Genomic DNA, 22,646 nt, shown 5'->3' with positions numbered 1-22,646 from the left:
TAGCTTTAGACCTTTAGTCTATTTTGGTATAACTTCAATCTTGATAAAACATTTATTTAAATAAAACATTTGGACCTTTGGTCCTTTGTTTATTTACCAAACATATGCTACGTTTCTTCTTCAAGAAGAAACGTCTATATTGAGTTCCTTCTTCAAGAAGAAACATTAATCAAACTATATTCTTTGAATATCATATTTCTTAATAATAAAGAAATACTATTTACTATACCCTTAATCAAACTATATTTTGACTATAACCTTTGCTTAAGAAAAGGTATATTATGCTTAATTATAATCAAGGTTCGGCTATACCTCCGACTATGGTCTAAACCATAAATAATAATAAAATAATAACTTAGCAGAACCCCTTACCTCGCACGGGTATTCGGAGTTAGATTTTCTTAAGTTTATACGAGCAGCACTTCTACTCTATGCACGTATATCGAGGCGTTCTTGATTAACTCTTCTTGGCACACAAATCGAGGCAATGTGTAGGTGTCGCCGGGTCGTGCACGTATTTCGAGACTGAATGTCGGGTTACTTTTTGGGTGGCACGTACTTCGAGAAAATATCGGGTACTTGACACAGTTTACGAGGTTCGGCACGCCAAACGATACTCGGCACGCAAAACGATGTAGAGAGAGAGAGTGAAATTCTAGAGAGAGAGTGGCTATGGGTGTGAGGGAATGAGCCCGTAGCCCCCCTATTTATTGCAAATTTTGGATCCCATCGCGGTACGCGATAGGTCCTATTTCTTTCGCCGTCGCGGACGGCTCCTTTCCTGAGGTCACGCCACGTGTCGCCACGTGGCCTGACACGTGTGCCACGTGTCATGCCCTGCCGCCACGTGTCACCTGGGTGTGACACGTGTTTGATGTGTCATCACGGCCCATCGCGGTACGCGATGGCCGTTTAGTCCGTTGTATTTGATAGCTTGTCATTTCTAGTCTAATTCTCGTTGTCCAAAAATACTAAGGCGGCTCGCGGCGATGCGAAGTGCGCCATCAAAGATTGCGCCCTTCGCCATCGCCCTCGCCATCGCCCTCGCCCGAGCGCTTCAGGTGCTACACACCCTCCGCTATGAACACTTGGTGCATGATATTAATAAAAAAATATTACTATGAAAAATCTCTTCCTTATATAAAGCTTCCATTTCTTTACCACTTTTCATGTGGGATGGTGTAAGGCCCCGTTACCGGTAGCCCTACTTTCGTGTTGGATTTACTCATAAACGCAGTTCTAAATATCAGAGTTAATTAAAACATTCGCGGAATATAAAAGCTTTCATAAAACATTTCATAACAAACACGTCTTGTCTTAAAACATCATTTTGTCTTTCAAAATAAACGAAACATTAAACTTAAACGTCTTGAGTCTTCCGATGCCAGCTTCTTATTCAATGCCACGTGTCTCCTCAAGCGAGCTGCCTCATCCTACTCACCTGCGTGCATACTAAAAGTCAGCTACGCTGAGTGAGTTCTAGTTAATCATACACTATACAATACACATAAACTTATATTCTTTCATTCATACTTTCTTACTTTCATACTTTTTTTTGTATTAACTTACTTTCATATCTTACATTATAAAGAGCATTACGCCCTACATTCCTCGAGTATTATTAGGGCTCGGTACCCTCCTTCCTCGAGTATTATTAGGGCTCGGTACCCTCATTCCTCGAGTATTATTAGGGCTCGGTACCCTTCTTCATCGAGTATTATTAGGGCTCGGTCCCTCTTTCCTCGAATATTAGTAGGGTTCGGTTCCCTAGTTCTCGAATATTAGTAGGGTTCGATTCCCTCTTCGTTACCATACAACCATCCTTTCCTTCGTTTATTAACTTTATCACATTCATACACATAAGCATGCATATCATACTTACCTTATACTTAGCGTTACAACCTGACAGTACGTGCAATATCCGAAGATCGTTCACGTACCATCAAGCAATCATTCATACATATCACATCATTCACATAAGGCATACACTTATCTCTTAGAATAAGCGTATTAACAAACATATCGAGTATGCACACAGCCCCGAAAACATAACACATAAATGGGGCTAGAAACTCACCTGAACACGGTTACGTTCACCGTTAATCGTAATCCCTTTCCTCAGTTGTGCACGGCTGACTGTATAACAAGTATACATATCAATTAACTATCACTACTTATATCATCTTTCTAGTCTTAATTACTACCCACAACGAACGGGGGTCCGGGGGCAGCGGGGTCTAGGGGCGGCAGCCCCTAGCAGGGTCCAAGGGGCAGAGCCCCTGGCTGGGGTCGAGCTGCCAGGTCAGCTTGGAAAAATTTTATTTACATTAACTGTCTTAACACATTTTTCATTAGGTTTTTAATTTATTTTCTAATCGAACTTGACTTTAGGCGAAGTTAAACTTTAGGCGAACTTAGCTTTAGGCGAAGTTGTCATCGGGCGAACTTAGCTTTAGGCGAAGTTGTCATCAGGCGAACTTAGCTTTAGGCGAAGTTGTCATCAGGCGAACTTAGCTTTACAGGCGAAGTTCATCAGGTGAACTTAGCTTTAGGCGAAGTTGTCATCAGGCGAACTTAGCTTTAGGCGAAGTTGTCATCAGGCGAACTTAGCTTTACAGGCGAAGTTCATCAGGCGAACTTAGCTTTAGGCGAAGTTGTCATCAGGCGAACTTAGCTTTACAGGCGAAGTTCATCAGGCGAACTTAGCTTTACAGGCGAAGTTCATCAGGCGAACTTAGCTTGCAGGCGAAGTTGTCGGCTGCAGCTACTGTTCGTTCTTAAATCCTTCGTTTCTTAACCAAATAACTCGATTTAGGTATCCACGGAATCGTCTGACCAGCGCCTACAAACCCCAACCATCAAATCGACCTAACATCGATGTTTAAAGGGTGCGATTTAGGCATATAGGTTACGGGTTCTTTTATCAATCGATTAACCCATCAAATCATAACCATTTTCAGTAAGTTTAGCCTTGTTGGATTCGTTTTTACCATACAAACACAGATCTATCATTTCTATACTAATCCAAACCTAAACGAACAAGTTCTCGATATAAACGTACCGTAAATGAGTCGAACTACGAACACGAGCTGGTGGTTCGTCACGACGATCTAGCACCAACAAGCTCGGGTCCTCGCCTTTGGATCTTGGTTCGGGTCGTGTGTGTTTTGGAGTGTGTGTTAGAGAATAAGATGGAAATGAATGATTGTTTAGGGTTTAGGGGATATTTATATCCCTTAAAGCCCATGGACCTAAGGCTCATTCTCATTTAACCCATCTCAATTAATCTAAGTCCATGATCCGTTCTTTACTCGATATTAATTTATTAATAACGCAAAATCACAAAACGTAACTTTCTTTATTCACATTATAAATTTTAGGATGTTACAGATGGATTCCATCATCCTTATGTATACCTTAGTTGAATGCTTCTACTTTCTTACATCTTCTAATGTGGGATGGAATTTTCTTTCATGTAAGTAAACTTTACTTAGGAAATATTTTTATTTCCTTATTTTTCTTATATTTCCTTATTTAATATTTTTCCATGACTTGTCTTTAATATTATTTTTGATCCTTCAACTTTCCTAAGTTGTCAAATTTGGATCAAAATTTTGGGGATGTTACACATGTTTTTGACTCTTGCTCTCAAATCATATTGTTTCTTTAATTTGGTTGTTACTTCAAGCATATGAAATTATGAGTCCAATATTTTGTTTTGTTGGGTGTTGAAGGTTAACATGATAAACCGCTTTCGGATAAATTGCCATGCGTCTTGTACCTTAAACTCAACGAAAATGATGTAAAAGATACAATTATGAGTAATCTGCACATGTAATTGAGAAACCTATGTAGTTGTTTGATTGATCAGAACTTGTAATAATGATGCGTTGGTGCCTTAGCGATTTAATAACATATTTTAATGCATTAGTATGTTGTTACTCATAAGGGAGTTGCGACATAACTTGTTTCACGTTTATCCGTCTCTTTATTGTAATCAGAAACTTTTAAACTTAACATTTGATGTTCATCAATGATATATCATGATATGATAAGGATACTTCCAATAAAATTTTCAACTTTAAATATGCTTCTATTATTAAGTTAAGGAATACATTGACTTCAAGAAATGATTTTAAATACCATCATGTGCATTTGGCACAAAAGTGATTACTTTTATAAAATTAATTTTACATAAATTATGCATTTATGCTTGTATCGTTACATAGATAATTATATATGTTTCTTATAAATCTTATTGTAACTTCCCCAAATGACTTTAAAAGGAATATTATAATGAAGTTATTCTTGTACCAAATTGATCCTTTATGCCTAATCAAAGTTGTTTATGCATTTATCTTGGCTTTTACGTAAAGGCATAATTTAAATTTGTTTTTTTAATGATAAAATAAAATATAATCACCCTTTTAGCTGGGTTATCATTTGTCAAACATTAGTTTTAGGAGTCGATTATGGAGCATGTTTTATGCCCTAGTCATAATTTTGATGATTTTAAACTTTATTTAGTTACATCTTTAAATAATCTAATAATTTGATCAAACGTAACGCCAATCATCATTTATTCATTTATTTAAAAGGGATGTCCGTTAATATTTTGTTATTAATTACTTAAAAATATCAAAATACCGTCTAGGCTTCTAACATATAAAAAAAATAAAATAAAATAAAATTAGAAAACAGAACAAACGTAATTAAAAGAAAATATCAACATTACTTTAATCTCTCTTTTCTCTTTTGTGAATGTTATATTGTCTCCCACATTACGGCTAAACACCGCTAATCATGAACACCCCCAATCCAACTTTAATCTATACTTAATAAATAACTATCTAGTGTCAGGTGTTCTAATTATTTAGCTCAACCTACTTTTTCATATTTTATCTTAATTCACCTTCGGTCATTCGTATTATATAATTTGACAACTTGCAAATTAAATAAAAAAAAATCCATTATTTAATATTTTTTATTCAACTCAAACACACGAATTTCTAATCTAGTTACATACATACACTAATTATTTATATTGTTATTTGGTGTCTAAAAATCGACTTCACAAATTATTAGGGAAGCTAAGGATGACAATTAAACCCCACTTGATGGGAATACTGGAAATCCAACACATTTTGAACGACTATAGCCTATATGTGATTAATTTTGGATTTTGCGGTTTTGAGATGGATACCGATTTGGTGATATACCTGTTTGTTCGATTCGACTACCCACTAACGATACACTTTACCCAATTACATACTCAATATAATTTCTCCTTTTTTTATTATTTATTTTAACTAAATACGATATGTAATATAACTAATTATATTCCTGGATCCTACCATCCATCCATCCCAATAGTTACCCGACCAGTTTCTAGCTGAATACGAAACAAACTTCTATAAATCAAATACGTAATTAAAATCACCTAAACCCATTTCAAATACGACATGGCCCATTCCTTAGAGAAATCTAAAGGTGAGTAAATAAACCGGTTAACCGAACTAACCGAAACCGAACTCGTTTAAAACGTTTATGTAGAAATCGGTTTGGAACCAACTGAAACCGTCGGTTCAAAACATGTTTGTAATTTTCACCACTCAGACCGGTTCCAAACCGGTTAACCTCACCGAAACCAACAAAAAACTGGTCAAAACTCGAACTGGAACCAATCGTAACCTAGTCAAGAAACCGATTTCAACCCGAACCAAAATCGATCATAAACCAGTTTCAACTCTTGTTGACTAAATCAAAACAGTTTCAATCCAAACTGAGTTTTAAGTTTTAAACCGGTGTGAGAAAAAGGTGCTAATTATAAAAATTTAATCTAAAGTCAAGAGATCATTATTATTAACCTAATCTAGAAAAAAACACAAAAAAGTAGAAAAGGAAGCATGTGGTATGAGCATTGATCCATCGTTGCACAATAACACTCCCACACCATATGTCACAACACTTGAATTAATAAACCAAATTAGGGTTTCCAAACCCCAAATTGGTCAAATCATCATCATGACAACAACAATCGGGTGCATCAACGAACGATTGAGGGATGACGAGCTTCGAGCGGTGTTGGCTAAGCTGGAAAGCGATAAAGACAAGGAGGTGTTCGGTCTGGTGTGCAAGCGATGGCTGTATCTCCAGAGCACCGAGCGGAAGAAGCTGTGTGCCCGTGCCGGCCCACACATGCTCCGTAAGATGGCTGCACGCTTCACTCGCTTGAGGGATCTCGATCTTTCCCAATCCGCTTCCCGTTCCTTTTACCCCGGTGTCACCGATTCAGATCTTTCCGTTATTGCTACCGGCTTCACCGGCCTCTGTCTCCTCAAACTGCAAAACTGCAAAGGTCTTAATTCATTCAATTGGATTTCTGCTACCTTACATTTCAAATGAAAGAAAATGATATGTGATCATTACTTTATGATACTAGATTGCTAACATGTTCTTTATGAACTCGTATCTTTCAGGGGATGTAATATCTTCCAGTTCTGATTTGTCATTTTACATTCCGATTCGTTACCTTTTACTTGTTGCATATTAGTTTCTCCCAAATTTGTGCTAGTTTGTATATCATTCCTTAAATCCTAGTGATACTTTACTGTGTGATATACTTGGCCTACCGTGTGAAATCATACATGTTTCTTGTTAGGTTTATAATTCTTTCTATTATCCGCAAATTATTACAAAGGCCACTGTTTTTGTTATATATAACGCGATTGTGGGGGACTATTGGTTCTTATGGTGATTAATGCTTTGGTAGATTCTAACCTCTGGTATTTCTTGAGAAAAACGAAGGGGACAGTTTTTTTGTTTTTGTGTTTGTAATTTGCCTTCCAATATTCTTAATATATTATTTCTAAATTCTAGATAAAGGTCTTGTCTTGAAAAATCACTATTTTGTTAAAAAAAAGTTTTTTTTTCTTTTTCGAAAATGTAACTATGTTTTTTTTATTTGTTGTTGAAAAGTGATATTGCATTCTCAATAATGTGTAGTGAGATCTTCTAATTTGTTAGTTGAGCTGGTGCAGAAATTTGTTACGTGTTAGATGTACTTATTCATTGGTATATACTACAATATATCCTCAGACCAATCAAACTATTTCCTATTTAGGATTGTTGGATCAATTCTTATTAATCATCAAGCTTGCAACATCATATTACTTAATAACACTCATGTTTTGTTAGGTATCACTGATGCTGGAATGGTAGCCATTGGATCTGGTCTTTCATCTCTACAGTCATTAGATGTTTCCTACTGCAGGAAGCTAACTGATAAGGGGCTGTCAGCTGTTGCAGACGGCTGCCATGACTTAAAAAGCTTACATCTTGCTGGTTGCCGCTTTGTTACCAACAAGCTTCTAGAATCCCTCTCTAAAAACTGTCATAATTTAGAAGTATTAGGTTTACAAGGCTGCATCAACATCACAGACACTGGACTCACTGCTTTAGTTGACGGATGTAAACGCATAAAGCATCTAGATGTAAATAAATGCACTAATGTTGGAGATCTTGGAGTTTCAACTGCTGCAGAAGCTTGCTCAACTTCTTTAAAAACATTAAAGCTGCTCGATTGTTACAAACTTGGTGACAAATCTATATTAACAGTGGCTGAATTCTGTAAAAACCTTGAAACCCTGATTATTGGAGGATGTCGGGATTTATCTAGCAAATCGATAAAATCACTGGCTGTGTCTATTCATTCCCTTAGGACTCTAAGAATGGATTGGTGTTTAAATGTTTCAGATGCTTCATTAAATTGCATACTGTCACAATGCACTTGTTTAGAGGTTCTTGATGTTGGTTGTTGTGAAGAGGTGACAGATGCTGCATTTGAGGGACTGGGGGATGACAGTGAAGGGTCCGGTTTGCGTTTGAAGGTTTTGAAAGTCAGTAACTGTCAAAAGATAACCGTTTTGGGAATAAGCATGGTTTTGAAGGCGTGCAGGTCATTGGAGTACCTTGATGTGAGGTCGTGCCCAAACGTTACAAAAGCCGATTGTGAGGAAGCTGGATTGAGGTTTCCTGAATCTTGTAAGGTGAATTATACTGGAAGTTTAGTGGAGCCTAATATCTTGATTTGAATACAAATCCATTGTGGTTTTCTTTATGTTATTTGGGTATTTGTCTGTCTTTTTAATTTGTTTGATGGCTGTTTTTGTGGATTTTATTGTGTGCATATTATGAGTATTTATAACCTGTTGATTAAAGCGCTCTCTGTTCTAGGGTGGTTTATTTATTTTATTTCGGTTCTTGATTCGAATTCATGATCAAACCTACACCAGGTGTGTTATTTCTTAAGTTCTAAAGTTGTCTTGTTTATGCTTACTTGGATAGTTCAGAGGTGATGAACTATGACCAACCACTGGTAATATCCAGGGTAACAGGTGAAAATTTAGGCTATAATGAGCAATTTTGAATACAGATTAGAATGGGGCGCGTCATGTGAAGTTATTCTAGGCTTACAATTTGAGGTATTAAAGTTAAAATATAGCCCAAATGAATTCATCAACATTCTGGCTGTTGCGGCTAGGTGTGTAAACCAGCTTAGTCGTTTGTGAGCTACTCTAGATTGGCTCATTAAATTTTTAAACAGAGTTGAGTTTGAGCCCGAGACTGAGCTTCACTTAAGAAGCTCGAGTTGACTTCACTTATCAACCTTATTTAAGAGCCATCAACTTGGACGAAAGAGGCAAGCAGCACCATCAAGAATGTAAAACAGTGGCCAAGAAAAGTGTAGACTAGCAGTAAGCATGACATGTGGATGATACATCCAACTAAAACTTGTCAGAGAAGTCTCAACTATCAACTACCAGCAACAATAACAATGACATGTCATCCAACTTAAAGCTGTCAATTTATGCCATCAGTCTTCAACATTTAAAGCATGTTATTGGAGTTTTGATTCAATGGGGACTAACATAAATGTGCTTTTTAATTTGCATTTCATCTTTTATATAAACAAATAAATGCTTTCAACAATTTTACAAACCAATTATTTTGTTAAATTTTAAAAACGTTCTACAAACTGAACGCCCTCTACGTGGACTAGTTCCAAAAATTCTGTTTATATATGATGTTGTGCGTATGGGAAAACTCGCGGAGTCACATGTTGTTATTAAGGGGATAATTAATTTACTAGTTCTAATTGCTTCTAACATGTTTTCGAAATGAAAATACTTGTTTTGGGATATGAAAATTTACTTAGCTTTCCTTTTTATTGGATGTCATGAAAGATAAAATAAAACATCTAGAAACCATAATATCAAAAACCATTAACAAAGAACTATTTGATAGGAACCTACCTTCCAACCACTTTACACCTTAATCTGATTAAGAAAAATAAAGGCAATCTCATGACCATTCAATTCTTGCATGTCAGTTTGCTTAACTTGCTCATGCACCGCAAAAAGTTGATGTATCAAAATGAGTATATTATTTCCATCAGCCTTTCTTTTACTTCCACATCTTCAAACCACCAGCAACAATGACACACTGATGACTCATACAATCAAAAGTTGTTAACTTACACCATCTTTATGGGCTTATAAATACCATGATCCAGAACACATTAATACTCATCAACTAATTCATCACTAAGTTTCAGTATCTGCAAGGTCGCCAAATCACATCCGTTTCAAAACATGGATAACAGACTCTCAAACATTGTCATGAGCATTCCAATCATATCGACAAGAGGATTATTATCGTCTAAACCTTATAATCAACCTCATTATCCTTTATCTACTTCCAAAATCAACGGCATACAAGGAAAACACAGTTTTGCAGCGTTGATTAAAAATTATGGTAATGGTTTACCACTGATTCTGTGACGATACGTTTTATATATATATATATTATCTCTTCCAAAATCTAATGCTTTTTACTTACGCAATTTCAGTGAGTTTAGGACCCAAACTAATAGAAACGGTGAAACACAAGTTGAGTTATGGGGCCAGAATCCTTCCACTTAGCCGAGCAGAAAATATATTCAGGAAAAAGTTCAGTACCATTGACAGCGAGGAGTTGTTGCATTCAAGTCAATGCTACATATACACTACAGCTGGTGCAATTGCAGGCATTCTATTCATTTCTACCGAAAGGGTAGGATTTTGCAGTAACAAGTCCTTGAAAATGCATTCTACTCTAGGGGAGGTTTTTAAGTACCAATATAAGGTATGCAGCCTCCAAAATTCTTATATATTCTATTGAAAATTTGATTAGACTTTTAGCGTATTGACATAATTTGTTTGTGTAGGTTTCGATCCCATTACGAAAGATAAAAGGAGTAGGAGAGAGCATGAACTTGAAGAAGCCATCTAACAAGTATGTAGAGTTGGTGACGGTGGACGATTACAACTTCTGGTTTTTGGGATTCCCAGATTATAAGAAAACTTTAAGACACCTTCATAAGATATTTAGTATTGTTTGCTAAAGATATAGATGACTAAGGAATGGTAGTGCTTCATTCCATGTAAATTTTTAATATACAATATTTGTTAGCATGCTTGTACATATATATAGTTTGTTGAAGTACAGAAAAGAATGACGAGATTTCATTTCCAGTGTCGTGTATGTTTCCATGTTAATATAATGGTCGGGATTAATCCAAATTGAAGAAATGTTACAAGGCCATATATAACCAGTGTATGGAAATGTTTTGACGAGCCAAATCATCTAACAAACGGCCATACGCGATTTGGCCCAGTTGTCATACCCAAATTCCTTGATCTTTAGTTTAAGGCTCATATTTGGTCACTCAAGATACCTCCAGTTGATCAATATTCAACAGTTTCATCTATAGCCTAAAAAACGTAAATTATTGATCGAATTAACATAATTTACACATCTGTTTATAGTCTTCCGGTTACCATCAATAGTAACTTCTGACAACAAAAAGCCCCTCAACAGAAACTCAGCTGCTTAGTTATCGCTGATCGCACAATTTTCCGCTAATGCACACTTACTGTTTAGAGCACAAGTTATTCATCATCATCATCGTACTCAGTATATCCCACCAATAGCAAAGCTATGGTATGGTCTAAGGAGGGTAAGATGTAGACAGACTTACCTCTACCCCATAAAGATAGAGAGGCTGCTTCCGGTGAGACCACCGGCTCGATAGTAGTTTTGCATCAAGCCTTGAACATAAGACACATAGCATTCAATCATCGAGACACCGGCTGATTGGTGCATGTACCCTTGTCTTTCGACTATCAACGCCACCACATGATGCTTGATTAACCTTCGGCCACTTTTAACGTTATTTTCACGAGATTATTAAAATAACGTCAGAATTAGTGCAATTTCACTTTTGCCCACCCGATGGTGCACACATATATACATTATATACATATATACATTAGAGCATTGCTAATCGCAATTACTACTAACAACACATTTGCTGCTAATCTCCGTTTCTACTGGTGGACCAAGTTGTTAATTATAATTACTATCTCACTCGGCTTTGGTTAGGAGCCATGTTTAATAAAGAGCAGGCCGTTAACATAGCCATAGCCAATCCACAAAACCCATCACTCAAGCCGAGTAATCAACATAGCAAGAGCTTAACCGTTTCATCAAGAGCCTGATTCTTTCTCTTAGCCACACCCTTTTGTTTTGGTGTATAAGGCGATGCAATTTGATTCACAATTCCTAACGACTAGAAATATTTGGGTCACAATGCTCTTATCTTTATCCATGTGTGTACAATTTTAACTAAATCATTTTTATTCAATCAACTTCAGTTTTTATATATCATAAATTTATCTAAATCTTTATGTTTAGCAGACAAAAATATGCATAACAAAGTTGAGAGACATCACCTATGGAGGTAACACATATCAAGCAATTTTTATTGCCTAATGAGGGAGTGACGTGTCATGTGTCCGTAGATCATTTGGCTTTTAATACGAAAACTCCCATCTAGGACAAATAAATAAAAACAATTAGATACCGTGACAAGAAAGCTACAATATGCTATATTCGTTTAGAAGTTTCATTATATTCTCATATTGATTTATTATATTCTCATATTGTTTTAACATCTACAAATAATTGCAGATGAAATATGGTTTATGCCGTATGGTTATATTATTTTATTGTCATTTATTTTAAAGCTATTTAATTTTAGGTGTTTTCTTTTTGTACTTTGGGTGCCTAGTCTTTGGCTAGACCCCCTTGCATTTTAATGAAATCCTGTTTGGCTGTTCAAAAACATAAAATAAAATAAAATAAAATAAAAAAGTTTGTAGCTAGGTTAATGTTTCATAAATTATTTTGGTGAGAGAAAGGTTAAAGAGCTAGAGGGATTTATGTATATATGTACACTTGGGGGGTGTTTGGTAGAGGGATTTAATTGGGGAGAAATGGAATTAGAAATATTTCTTTTGTTTGTTTTCCACTTTTCATTTCTATTTCTCTAAAACTAGAGAATTCCATTTCTCTTTAAAACAAAGAGAAATCCATTTCTCAGCAGCCTCCTCATAGCATGTCACCACCTCGTCTCCGGCCACCACCTCGTCTCCGACCACCACCTCGTCTCCAGCCACCACCCCGTCTCCGGCCGCCACCTCGTCTCCAAGTCTGCAACCACAACCCCGTCTCCGCCGTTCGCAGTGGTGAACACAGAGATGGTAACCGGTTGTAGGTTGCAGGTGGTACGGGTGAACGGAGATTAGGGTTTCAAGTGGTGGTTCGTGGTAGGTTAGGGTTTTCAGATGGTCGGGTGATTGTGGTCGCAGGTGGGTGACAGTGGTGGTGGAAATCGGCGGTGGTTGCAGGTGGCTTCTGATTATCATCATCATCATCATCGCCACCACAACCACCACCACAAAATCTCCAAAGAGGCAGTGATGACAGATCTGAGCCTCCTTTTTCTATATCTTATGTTCCAAAAATTTGAATCTTTTTAATTTCTTGTGTACTGTGGTTGAAGAAGGGGGTTTGGTGGCGGCAGCCGGTGGTGGTGGGCTGTGGTTGAAGAAAGGGCTGTGGTGGTGGTGCTGGTGGTGTGGGGCTGTGGTGGTGGGGCTGGTGGTGGTGGTGCTGCGGTGGTGGGTGGTGTCAGGTTGGGTGGAGGTGGGGTTGGGTACGGTAGAGTTCTCTGTTTATCTTCTCGTGTACCAAACAAGAGAAACGATTCTCATTCTCCATACCAATTCTCTTTCTCTACAATTCCATTTCCATTTCTATTTTCTCTCCATTTCCATTCTCCGTACCAAACACCCCCTTAATAAATTATAATGATGACTTTGAAAAACAGTGTGCATGACAAGAAAGGTAGCCATATACAGTCAAAAGCCATGACCGATGCCCTACAAAAGATTCAACTACCAACCACCTGTAACGAGATCAACGTGGATCCAACTGAAACTTGTCAATTTGTCCCATCTTTAAGTCAATATTAATTAAGGAAAAATACATAAAATGCACTAATTAAAATTCCCAAAATGTCCATTCTTAATAGTCGCATCCACACTATTTTTATAATGTCGTCCCGTATTTTTATAAAGTCATTATCTCTTTTATAATATCGTCTATTATTTTATAAAGTCGTCTCATATTTTTACAAAGTCAACCCTGTGTTTTATAAAATCGTCCTATATTTTATAAAGTAGTCATCTCTTTTGTAAAGTTGCCATATATTTTAAACTTGTGCTGTGTGTTAAAAGGGACAAGTGGCGATGAATCGTTAGCTGATAATAAAGTCGCCTGACAAAAACATAAGGTGGGGGCCGACGGTATTAACCATGTACATTCTTAGAATTTTAGTTGGTGATGCGATGTGCCATTGCCTATTGTAATTACGCCATGGCATACATGGTATAAATTTTGGTTCTAGAGAAGAAGAAAGGTTACAAAGATCCATGCATGTTCAATTCTATACCCATGAATTAGGATATTACAGGATAAGAAAGTTGAAATTTGAAAACCACTTTACAGGTCCATCTGATTAAGCAAAATAAAGGCCATCATCTAACCATTCGGTTTGCTTAACTAGCTAGGTTATGTCATTTGCATGTCATCTTGAATATAATATTCCTTTTCCAACTTTTGTGCATTACAATTACTAGTGGATATCTATGTAAGAAATAGTCAGCATGGCAAATATAAAGTAGATGCATAAATCTACATCAAAAGGAACATATCAATAAAGGCAATGTATCCCATAAAAATCTGATATGCCAACTTTCTAAATCAATCAAAAATAGTAGATTTAATCTGTCAAGCTTTTCAAGCCCTCACATGCTAACCACCAACAAATATGAAACATAGATGACTCATCCAACTAAAAGTTGTTAGTTGATACCATCTTTCTCACATTATAAATATCAATGTATCATGATCCAGAAGGCATTACCATTTACCAGCAACTTCAGCATATATCAAGCACAACCAGATCACAATGGATAACACATTTTCGAGCAGTGTCATTGGCGCCCCGGTTGTATCAAGGGAACTAGTCTTGTCTAAATTAGCTTATCAACCCATTTACACTCTCCCTACTTCTTCCAAAACCAACGCCGCAGGAAGTAAAGACAGTCTTGCAGTGTCTGCCAAAAATCGTGGTAACGTCAGTGTCCCTCTAATACAGTAGTAATGTTGATGCAGATATCTTTATTTGAGTTTTGATTTTTATTATCTTGTATTATTTTATGTTATCTCGTTTCCTAGTTTATCCTTTTCCATGTTTAGTATAAATAGGGACCCAAGGTTGTTTAGATTATTAGTTTTTGATTGAATTTTAATTGAAGAGAACTTTGTTCTTTGAACCTTTGGTTCGTTTATCGTCTTTGATTAATCATGAGTCTCTCGAGCCATTGATTGCTTCCGAAACTGCATTAGTTGGTATCAGAGCTTTTGGTTCTCAAATGGCTCGAAGTGGTGTAGAATACTTGTAGATTCGCCGACTGAGGCAACGACAGAAGTGTTTTCTATTCAAGTGCTCGTGGAAAAGATCAATGTCCTATCGCAGAGTCGCCAACCGAGGCAGCGGTGGAGTCTGTTCCGACCCACGAGATCTTATGAAGATCCAACGACTCCGACAACGAGTCCGCGATCTTGAAGAGTTAGCTAGAGGTTATGAGTTAGTTTTGGAAGTTCCAATAGTATTGCCGACAATCAAGGGGAATATGATTGATTACTTTCAAAAGCTCGTATATCATGCCAATGATAAATATAATCTGGAGTATAATTCGGTTAGTGTTATACATGGCTTGTCATTTATTTCAAAAATGCTAGTTGAAGGGTCAATTCTACAAAATAAATACAATGCCGAAAATAGAGATTGCATGGCTTTCATGAACGATGGGGGAGGTAAATTAATTCATGTGGATGGGTATTATTTAAGTTATGGGTTTTATTTGACTAAATCTCCTGTTAATATGGATTTTCAAAAGATGGGTGACAAAGATGGAGGTAGTAATGGGCCAATTAAGGCGTTAGGTGTAACATGGGAAGTTACCAACTATGATGGCCCACAAAAAGGCTATGATATTTGTAAATCTGTGAGCCCAAAATTGATAGCAAATGAGAATCGGTTCAGCCATCCCTTCGACCCAGGTGGTACTGGTTTAGAGTGCGGTCGAACGACCATTGAAGTTGAATTGTCTAGTGAGCTAAGAGAGATGATACTGAATAAGAATCGAGTCGACCTTACGTTTGATCCGGGTGGCTTTTCGAAGGCAAAACTCGAGGACGAGTTTTTTTCGAAGACGGGGAGTATGATGCAGATATCTTTATTTGAGTTTTGGATAAATAGGGACCCAAGGTTGTTTAGATTATTAGTTTTTGATTGAATTTTAATTGAAGAGAACTTTGTTTTTTGAACCTTTGGTTCGTTTATCGTCTTTGATTAATCATGAGTCTCTCGAGCCATTGATTGCTTCCGAAACTGCATCAAATGTGGGCGGTGTGTAAAAAAGAATCTCAATCCGAACCCGAATTATCCAAACTAAACCCAAATATCTGAAATTCAGATATCTGAATTTTTAGATTTGGATAGGCATTTTAGAAAATTTCGGATATCCGAATTATCTGAAATATTCTTTAAGTTATAAAATTTAAAATATTATTTAAAAAAATTTGGACATTGGATATCCAAAAAAGAATTTAAAATTCTTAAATAATAAATATTTTTCCGAATTCGGATATATGTGTGGATATCCGAATCCGAAACTTGATATCCAAAATTCCGGGTACAGATTCCGATATTGAAATTCAGTATCCGGAATTTTTGAATATTCGAACTTGAACACCGAGGGTAACAATAGACGATTCTATTTCACTCTTCGATCTAACAGAAAACTTTTGCTTGTATTTGCAGTGAGTTTAGGACCAAAACTAATACAAATAGTGAAACACAAGCTGAGTTACAGCGCAAAAATCCTACCACTTGGCCGCAAAGAAACAGTCTTCAGTAAAAATTTCAATACAACGGATTGTGAGAACTTGTTGCATACTGCACAATGTTCCATATACACTACGGCGGGTGCGATCCCAGGAATCCTCTTTGTGTCTACCGAAAGGGTGGGATTTTGCAGTACTAGGTCCCTCAAAACTTATTCTGCAGCAGGAGAGGTGTTAAAGTTCCGATACAAGGTGTCAATTCCGTTAAAAAAGATAAAAGGAGTAGAAGAGAGTATGAACAAGTATGTGGAGTTGGTAACTGTGGATGATTTCAGCTTCTGGTTTTTGGGATTTCCAAATTCTAACAAAAGTTTAAGATATCTCCTTCAGGCAATTAATCGGTCACGATTGTCTGTCCATTAGCCCTCGAGTCGATATGCATTTGAAGTGTACAACATTGTGTTGTATGACTATTTTATAACAAGTTGTATATACATTTGTTGATATATATGCCATTTAAAATGATTGATTTTCCATTGTTTCTTTGTTTGCATGCTATATATATATATATATAAAATTTAACAATTCAAATAGAGGATCGTTTCTAATCTTTAGTGAATTAAAGAAAGTATGATATATAATAAGCTTTCTCCCAATTTTGTTTTATATAAATGTTTGATTGAACGCATTCGTGCGTCAAAGTTGCTATAAAATATAACTGACATAAGTAATAATGGATTGTCAATAGACCGTTTGTGTATCCTTTCTGGGGTTCAAACTATGTGCTGTTGATCCTCGGTGATAAATACCGAAAAATACATGTAACAATGATTTTATTATTGAAGGATAATATTCTAGTAGTGAGATGGCTCGTATGAAATAAAAAATGGCTAGCTAGACACATTTTACCAAACATTTGACTCATATATGTTGTAACTTGTAATGATGGGAACCTCGGGAGAACGGTTATGGGGTAATAACACAAAACCTCTCTCCTTTGGGTTTGTATCTAAATGTTTGCTAGAACATGTAAAATAAAGTTGACTAATTGCATGAAATATGAAAGTGCTAAACAAATTCTACTTAAGTTTAATATAAAACACAAATGAGAGAAAGTATATTATCATACATGAAAGTTGTTCCCTAAACCTTACAAATGAGCCTGTAATCCCGTATAAAATAGATATTCATGGAAGATCACCTAGTGACGAAGCTTCGACAAAAATACGGAGGGGCTAGAATCGACACGTACATGTAAAATATTTTTTCCATAAATGCCCCCCCCCGGAAGAAAGCTTTACTTTTGGGGTGTTACAAGATCGTCTCTTCACCAAGAACGTGTGTCGCTGATCGAAATGTAAATTTAACACGTCTCTGTACACACTTAACAATGAAGCTCTTATTGGAACTTATCATTTTAAACACCGTACGCAGTTTCTTTCCTATCCTATTCTTATGGAACAGAAAGGGTATTTAGAAATCATGATGTGCTATTTGTACTAATGACATGGCATAAGCATGATTGGGTACTACATATGGAGTAAAAAAGATTGAAAAAAATCTTAGTCCCATAACCATAGTAAAAAGCTACCTTCTTTACACCTCAATCTGATCAAGAAAAATAAAGGCTATGTCACCATTTACATTGTTTGCTTGTCTTGCTTTCGTTGTCGGCATATGACTTGTTTCCATGTTGATGATGATAATATACTTTTCTCCAACTTCAGCACAATATTATTAACAACTAATGGAAATCTATGAAAGCAACAGTCAGCATATAAAGTTTAATTGCTAAATCTTATCGGAAGGACCGATATCACCGAAAGGAAGATCGAGCGGCCCAGATAAAGGTTCAGAACTTCTAAAGTGAGCGAACGAGGTCAAATTGGGCGAATCCATATTCAATTAGGCTTTATTTAATGGCCAACATTCAAAGCACCATTAACTGTGACACATAGGTGACTCATCCAACTAAAAGTTGTGAACTTTATCAGCTTATAAACATCATGATCCAATATACATCACCCAACAAATTCGGCATTAAGAGAGCTAGCTAGCTTCATACCTTCAAATCAATATTAATATGGATAACAGACTCCCAGCAGTTGCCGTATGCATTCCAACAAGGGGACTACTTCTTACTTCCTCAAAAATCAATGGTGTAGAAAAAGAGAGTTTTGCGGTCTCGAAAAATCATGGTAATTAATTGTCTTGTGCTAATAACTAATAGCAACTAACAGTTCCATTACATTACTCTCTTCCTTAATCTAACAGAATTTAATTTACTTTGCAGTGGGCTTAGGACACAGACTAATAGATATTATTAAAACACAAGTTGACTTATGGTTCCAATATCCTACCACTAAAAATCTTCAGAAAAAGTTTCACTATCAGGGATGGCGAGAAGTTGTTACATGCTTCCCGATGCTACATATACACCACAGCCGGTGCGATCTCAGGCATACTCTTCATCTCTACTGAAAGAGTTGGCTTTTGTAGTGATAGCTCCCTCAAAACATATTCTACCACAGGGAAGCTGTTAAAGTTCCGATATAAGGTATGGAATTAACCTCTTTTGTTAACATCTTGTGCACTTATATATTTTTCAGTTTCAAAGTGGTATCTTGACATAAACATTAATTGTTCTTGTAGGTATCTATCCCATTGAAAAAATTACATGGAGTAGAAGAAAGCATGAACTTGAAGAGGCCATCTAACAATATGTGGAGTTAGTAACTGTGGATGATTTCAACTTTTGGTTTTCTGGCTTTCCAAATTACAAGAAAACTTTAGAATGCCTCCGCCAGAGATTCGGTCTTGACTGCTTAAGTGATTAGTCTAGAACAGTGAGGGATTGTTGATAGGTTTGTACATAGTAGGATGGCAAGACATTTTTGTACATATGTAACTTCATGGATTATTGATGAAATATTGGAATAGCTAATTAATTATGGATTATAGATTTGTCCACAATATGTAACTTCATGACTGGTTATTGGGATGACATATTGGAAATCACATATTTGCCCAAAAAAATTATTTATTAACTATTTTGTGTATGGAAGAATATGTATACTTTTGTTGATGGACTAATGACAATGATCCGACTTTTACCATTTATTTGGTTGTTACTAATACAAGTCTACCAAATACATTCTAGCAAATGTTTGTAGATAACCCAAAAGGAAGGATGATTGTTATAACATCAAAAGTTGATCCTAACAATATCTACAATGACACTCTACATATATTATTCTAGTAACTTACTTATTAAGTTTGGTCACAGTAACCAAAATATTAACTAAACTCTTATATTAAATAAAAAAGAGAAAAGTCACTAAAATACGCATTTTGACAGATATATCCAAAACCAACCAATCAAACGAGGCCAAATAAGCACGCTCAACAAAGCAGGTTGAAGTTTTTAGCCTTCAAATTTACTTTTTGAAAAGATTCAATCGATGTATTTCTGAGCCAATCTTTATTCATTTATCGACTATCCACCTTACTACCGATCCTAGTTACTATTGTTAGAAAATATGAAAAAATTAAAATAAATTTCACTTTATTTCATTTCCTTATTTGAAGATTCACCTCCAAAATTACAGCCATTATACTAGGGGTGACAATCTTGACCCATGAGTTGAATGAGTTGTATCAAAATGTATAAGATGAGTCAGAATGGGTCAAACTAAAAAAAGAAAATGATTGAAACGGGTCAAAACGGGTTGACATTTCTCGAGTTTAGTTTTTTTTATGGAACGAGAAAAACGGAGGAAACTTTTTGGTATTTTCACTTTTTAAGTTTTTGATTTATATTTCGAGTTATAATTTTTTAATTATTTTTTTTTGAATTTTTTGGTGAAGGGGTTTTGAAATCTCAACCTATTTTCACCCATTTCAAAACCCTCATCAAAAAATTCAAAAAAAATAATTTAAAAATTATAACTCAAAATATAAATAAAAAACTTAAAAAGTAAAAATACCAAAAATTTTCCTCCGTTTTTCTCATTCCATAAAAAAAACCCTCGAGAAATGTCAACCCGTTTTGACCCGTTTCAATCATTTTCTTTTTTTAGTTTGACCCATTCTGACCCATCTTATACATTTTGATACAACCCATTCAACCCATGGGTCAAGATTGTCACCCCTACGTTATACCGTTGCCTCCATCAATCATCTTTATTTTTATTATTGTATGTTCCATTATTAGCTAGTAGAGGTGTTCAAAAAAACCGGTTGGGGAACCGGTTTACCGGTTTAAACCGGAAACCGGTTTTTTACGAAAACCGGTTTTTTAAAAACCGGTTAGACCGGTTATTGAACCACCGGTTAGTACTTCGGTTACTCATTCGTGGACAAAAACCGGTTATTGAACCGGTTAGTAAAAAAACCGGTTAAATTTAAAAACCGGTTATTAAAAAACCGGTTAACCTAAAAACCGGTTAACCGGTTAACGGTCAAAAACCGGTTAACCTAAAAACCGGTTAACCGGTTTTTAGGTTAACCGGTTTTTGACCGTTATAAAACGGCCATATGACCGTTTGGGTCCTTTTTTGCCCGTTTTTTCTTGATTTATAGCCGTTTTTTTTAACATTTTACCCCCACAAACAACTATATATAGTTTAGGTTGGGTAGGTTAGCTCACACTCGATTATACAACTCTACTAGCTCTAAACGTTTATTTCATACGCGATTATTTTGTTATCTCACACTCAATTATACCACATTACCACTCCATACGCTCTTATTTCGTAGTCGTTTATTTCATACTCGTACTCGTTTATTTCATACTCGATTATACGCTCTTATTATCATGGCCTCCCAAAGTGCTGCTTCATCCGTCAATATGGGTGCCTCGAACACAGACATAACGGTCGTTCGGATCATCCCCACGAAACGAAACCAAGATGTGTGGCAACATTTCGACCTATGCGAACTGTCTAACGGTCGCCAAAAAGCTCGATGCAAGCACTGTTTGAAGTTCTATGCCAAAGATGCAAACTCCACTTTTAAAGCGCATATACAACAGCGCTTTTGCAAGGCCTTGAAGGACGAAGCGGGAAGTAGTTCGCAGCCGGAGATGACGAATCAAGGAGGGGTGTTTACGTACGACGTTGAAGCGGTACGTCAACAGTTTTCAAACTTTGTGATTCAACAAACACTTCCTTTCAACCACTTCGTCAACCCTCAATTCACGGAGATGATGCAAAACTATGTTCAACCACGCTACCAACACGTAAGTCGTTCGACCCTTAGAAGAGATTGTCTTAAAGCATGGAAAAACGCTAAATCCGAACTAATTTCATACTTTTCAAACTTACAAACTGGTGTAAACTTAACAACGGATGTTTGGTCGGTACCTCATGGTTCACCCGACTCATACATTTGTGTGACGGCCATTGGGTTGACCCCGAGTCGTGGCAAATGATGAAACGAACCGTTGTGTTTCAATTGTTTGATTACCCGCACACGGGTAGAAATATTTTTCAAATCTTGGATAAAGTCATTCGACAATACAAAATTGAAGATAAAATCTTTTCAATTTCGTTTGATAACGCGTCCAACAATGCGGCCGCGGTTGGCCATTTAAAATTAAAGTATAAACCTATTTGTGATGGAGCGTTTTTTCATAGCCGATGCATTGCACATATTATCAACTTGGCCGTGCAAGATGGGTTAAACGTGATCGAAACGCAAAGAAACAGTTTTAAAAGAATGTTACGAGATGTTTTTAGCAACAATAAAACATTTTCAAGATACAAAAAATTTTGTGTAGAAGCTAATTGTCAATGGTTGGGGCCAAATTGGGATTGTCCAACAAGATGGAACTCGACTTGTAATATGTTTGAGAAAGCCATCCAACAAAAAGAATCATTAATTGCGTTTCATCAAATTTTGTCAAGTAGGGGTAAATGTGCACCATATGATCCTAGAAACTGGTTATTGATTGAGATCGTTACGGAGGTCCTTCAAATTTTTAAATCTTGCACAACTAGTTTATCCGGGGTTTACTATCCAACAAGCCCCATTGCTTTACCAAAAATTGCTGTCATGTGCACAAAGTTGAGTGAACTTGATTTTAGGGGTGCACCTTATTTTGATATGGGTGTAAAAATGAAAGAAAAATTTAGAAAATATTTTCAACAACTACCCGCTGTTTTGACATGTGCTGCTGCGTTAAACCCTTGCATCAATGTTGGTGGTGTTGAAGCTTTAATAGAAAAAATTTGTGATGAGCTTGGGTTAAACGACGATCAAAACCCCTATTATAGCCAAACTTTAAA

The 22,646-nt window shown here is 36.3% G+C and overlaps 3 protein-coding genes and 1 pseudogene across 5 annotated transcripts; all 4 read left to right on the top strand.

Moving 5' to 3' along the window:
- Positions 1–5,976: 5,976 nt before the first annotated feature.
- Positions 5,977–8,449, top strand: LOC143532477 (uncharacterized). The gene is made up of 2 exons (XM_077027510.1): positions 5,977–6,358; positions 7,198–8,449. Exons 1-2 carry the CDS (start codon positions 6,025–6,027, stop codon positions 8,091–8,093), a joined length of 1,230 nt encoding a protein of 409 aa, XP_076883625.1. The 5' UTR covers positions 5,977–6,024; the 3' UTR covers positions 8,094–8,449.
- Positions 8,450–9,598: 1,149 nt separating this feature from the next.
- LOC143532462 (GEM-like protein 7) lies at positions 9,599–10,673 on the top strand. 2 transcript variants are annotated; one of them, XM_077027500.1, is made up of 3 exons: positions 9,599–9,816; positions 9,920–10,185; positions 10,268–10,673. In XM_077027500.1, the coding sequence occupies exons 1-3, from the start codon at positions 9,654–9,656 to the stop codon at positions 10,442–10,444; spliced, it is 606 nt and encodes a 201-aa protein (XP_076883615.1). In that variant the 5' UTR covers positions 9,599–9,653; the 3' UTR covers positions 10,445–10,673. The 2 variants fall into 2 exon arrangements, with proteins under 2 accessions (XP_076883615.1, XP_076883614.1); XM_077027499.1 differs by having other exon boundaries at positions 9,911–10,185.
- A 3,304-nt stretch (positions 10,674–13,977) lies between these two features.
- LOC143532461 (GEM-like protein 7) lies at positions 13,978–16,895 on the top strand. The gene is made up of 2 exons (XM_077027498.1): positions 13,978–14,579; positions 16,337–16,895. Exons 1-2 carry the CDS (start codon positions 14,417–14,419, stop codon positions 16,780–16,782), a joined length of 609 nt encoding a protein of 202 aa, XP_076883613.1. The 5' UTR covers positions 13,978–14,416; the 3' UTR covers positions 16,783–16,895.
- Positions 16,896–18,063: 1,168 nt separating this feature from the next.
- LOC143532460 (GEM-like protein 7) lies at positions 18,064–19,378 on the top strand (annotated as a pseudogene). Its single transcript, XR_013135176.1, has 3 exons — positions 18,064–18,557; positions 18,653–18,916; positions 19,012–19,378. The product of XR_013135176.1 is annotated as a GEM-like protein 7 (transcript).
- The last annotated feature ends 3,268 nt before the right edge of the window (positions 19,379–22,646 follow it).

The sequence above is a fragment of the Bidens hawaiensis genome, unplaced genomic scaffold (genome assembly GCF_021521415.1).
Source record: "Bidens hawaiensis isolate Kalapana, Puna unplaced genomic scaffold, B.hawaiensis_p1.1 tig00009447_1, whole genome shotgun sequence".
Lineage (NCBI taxonomy): Eukaryota > Viridiplantae > Streptophyta > Magnoliopsida > Asterales > Asteraceae > Bidens > Bidens hawaiensis.
The sequence above is the reverse complement of the archived record's forward strand: the minus strand, read 5'-3'. Positions and strand labels throughout refer to the sequence as shown.

What these genes read in the sequence shown, in the direction of transcription:
- LOC143532461 (XM_077027498.1), top strand. Translation starts at nt 14,417, where the DNA reads ATGGATAACACATTTTCGAGCAGTGTCATTGGCGCCCCGGTTGTATCA. An exon ending in AGTGTCTGCCAAAAATCGTG is followed by an intron (nt 14,580 to 16,336) that starts GTAACGTCAGTG and finishes TTGTATTTGCAG; the next exon opens with TGAGTTTAGGACCAAAACTA.
- LOC143532462 (XM_077027499.1), top strand. Translation starts at nt 9,654, where the DNA reads ATGGATAACAGACTCTCAAACATTGTCATGAGCATTCCAATCATATCG. An exon ending in AGCGTTGATTAAAAATTATG is followed by an intron (nt 9,817 to 9,910) that starts GTAATGGTTTAC and finishes ACGCAATTTCAG; the next exon opens with TGAGTTTAGGACCCAAACTA. An exon ending in TTTTTAAGTACCAATATAAG is followed by an intron (nt 10,186 to 10,267) that starts GTATGCAGCCTC and finishes TTGTTTGTGTAG; the next exon opens with GTTTCGATCCCATTACGAAA.
- LOC143532477 (XM_077027510.1), top strand. Translation starts at nt 6,025, where the DNA reads ATGACAACAACAATCGGGTGCATCAACGAACGATTGAGGGATGACGAG. An exon ending in CAAACTGCAAAACTGCAAAG is followed by an intron (nt 6,359 to 7,197) that starts GTCTTAATTCAT and finishes ATGTTTTGTTAG; the next exon opens with GTATCACTGATGCTGGAATG.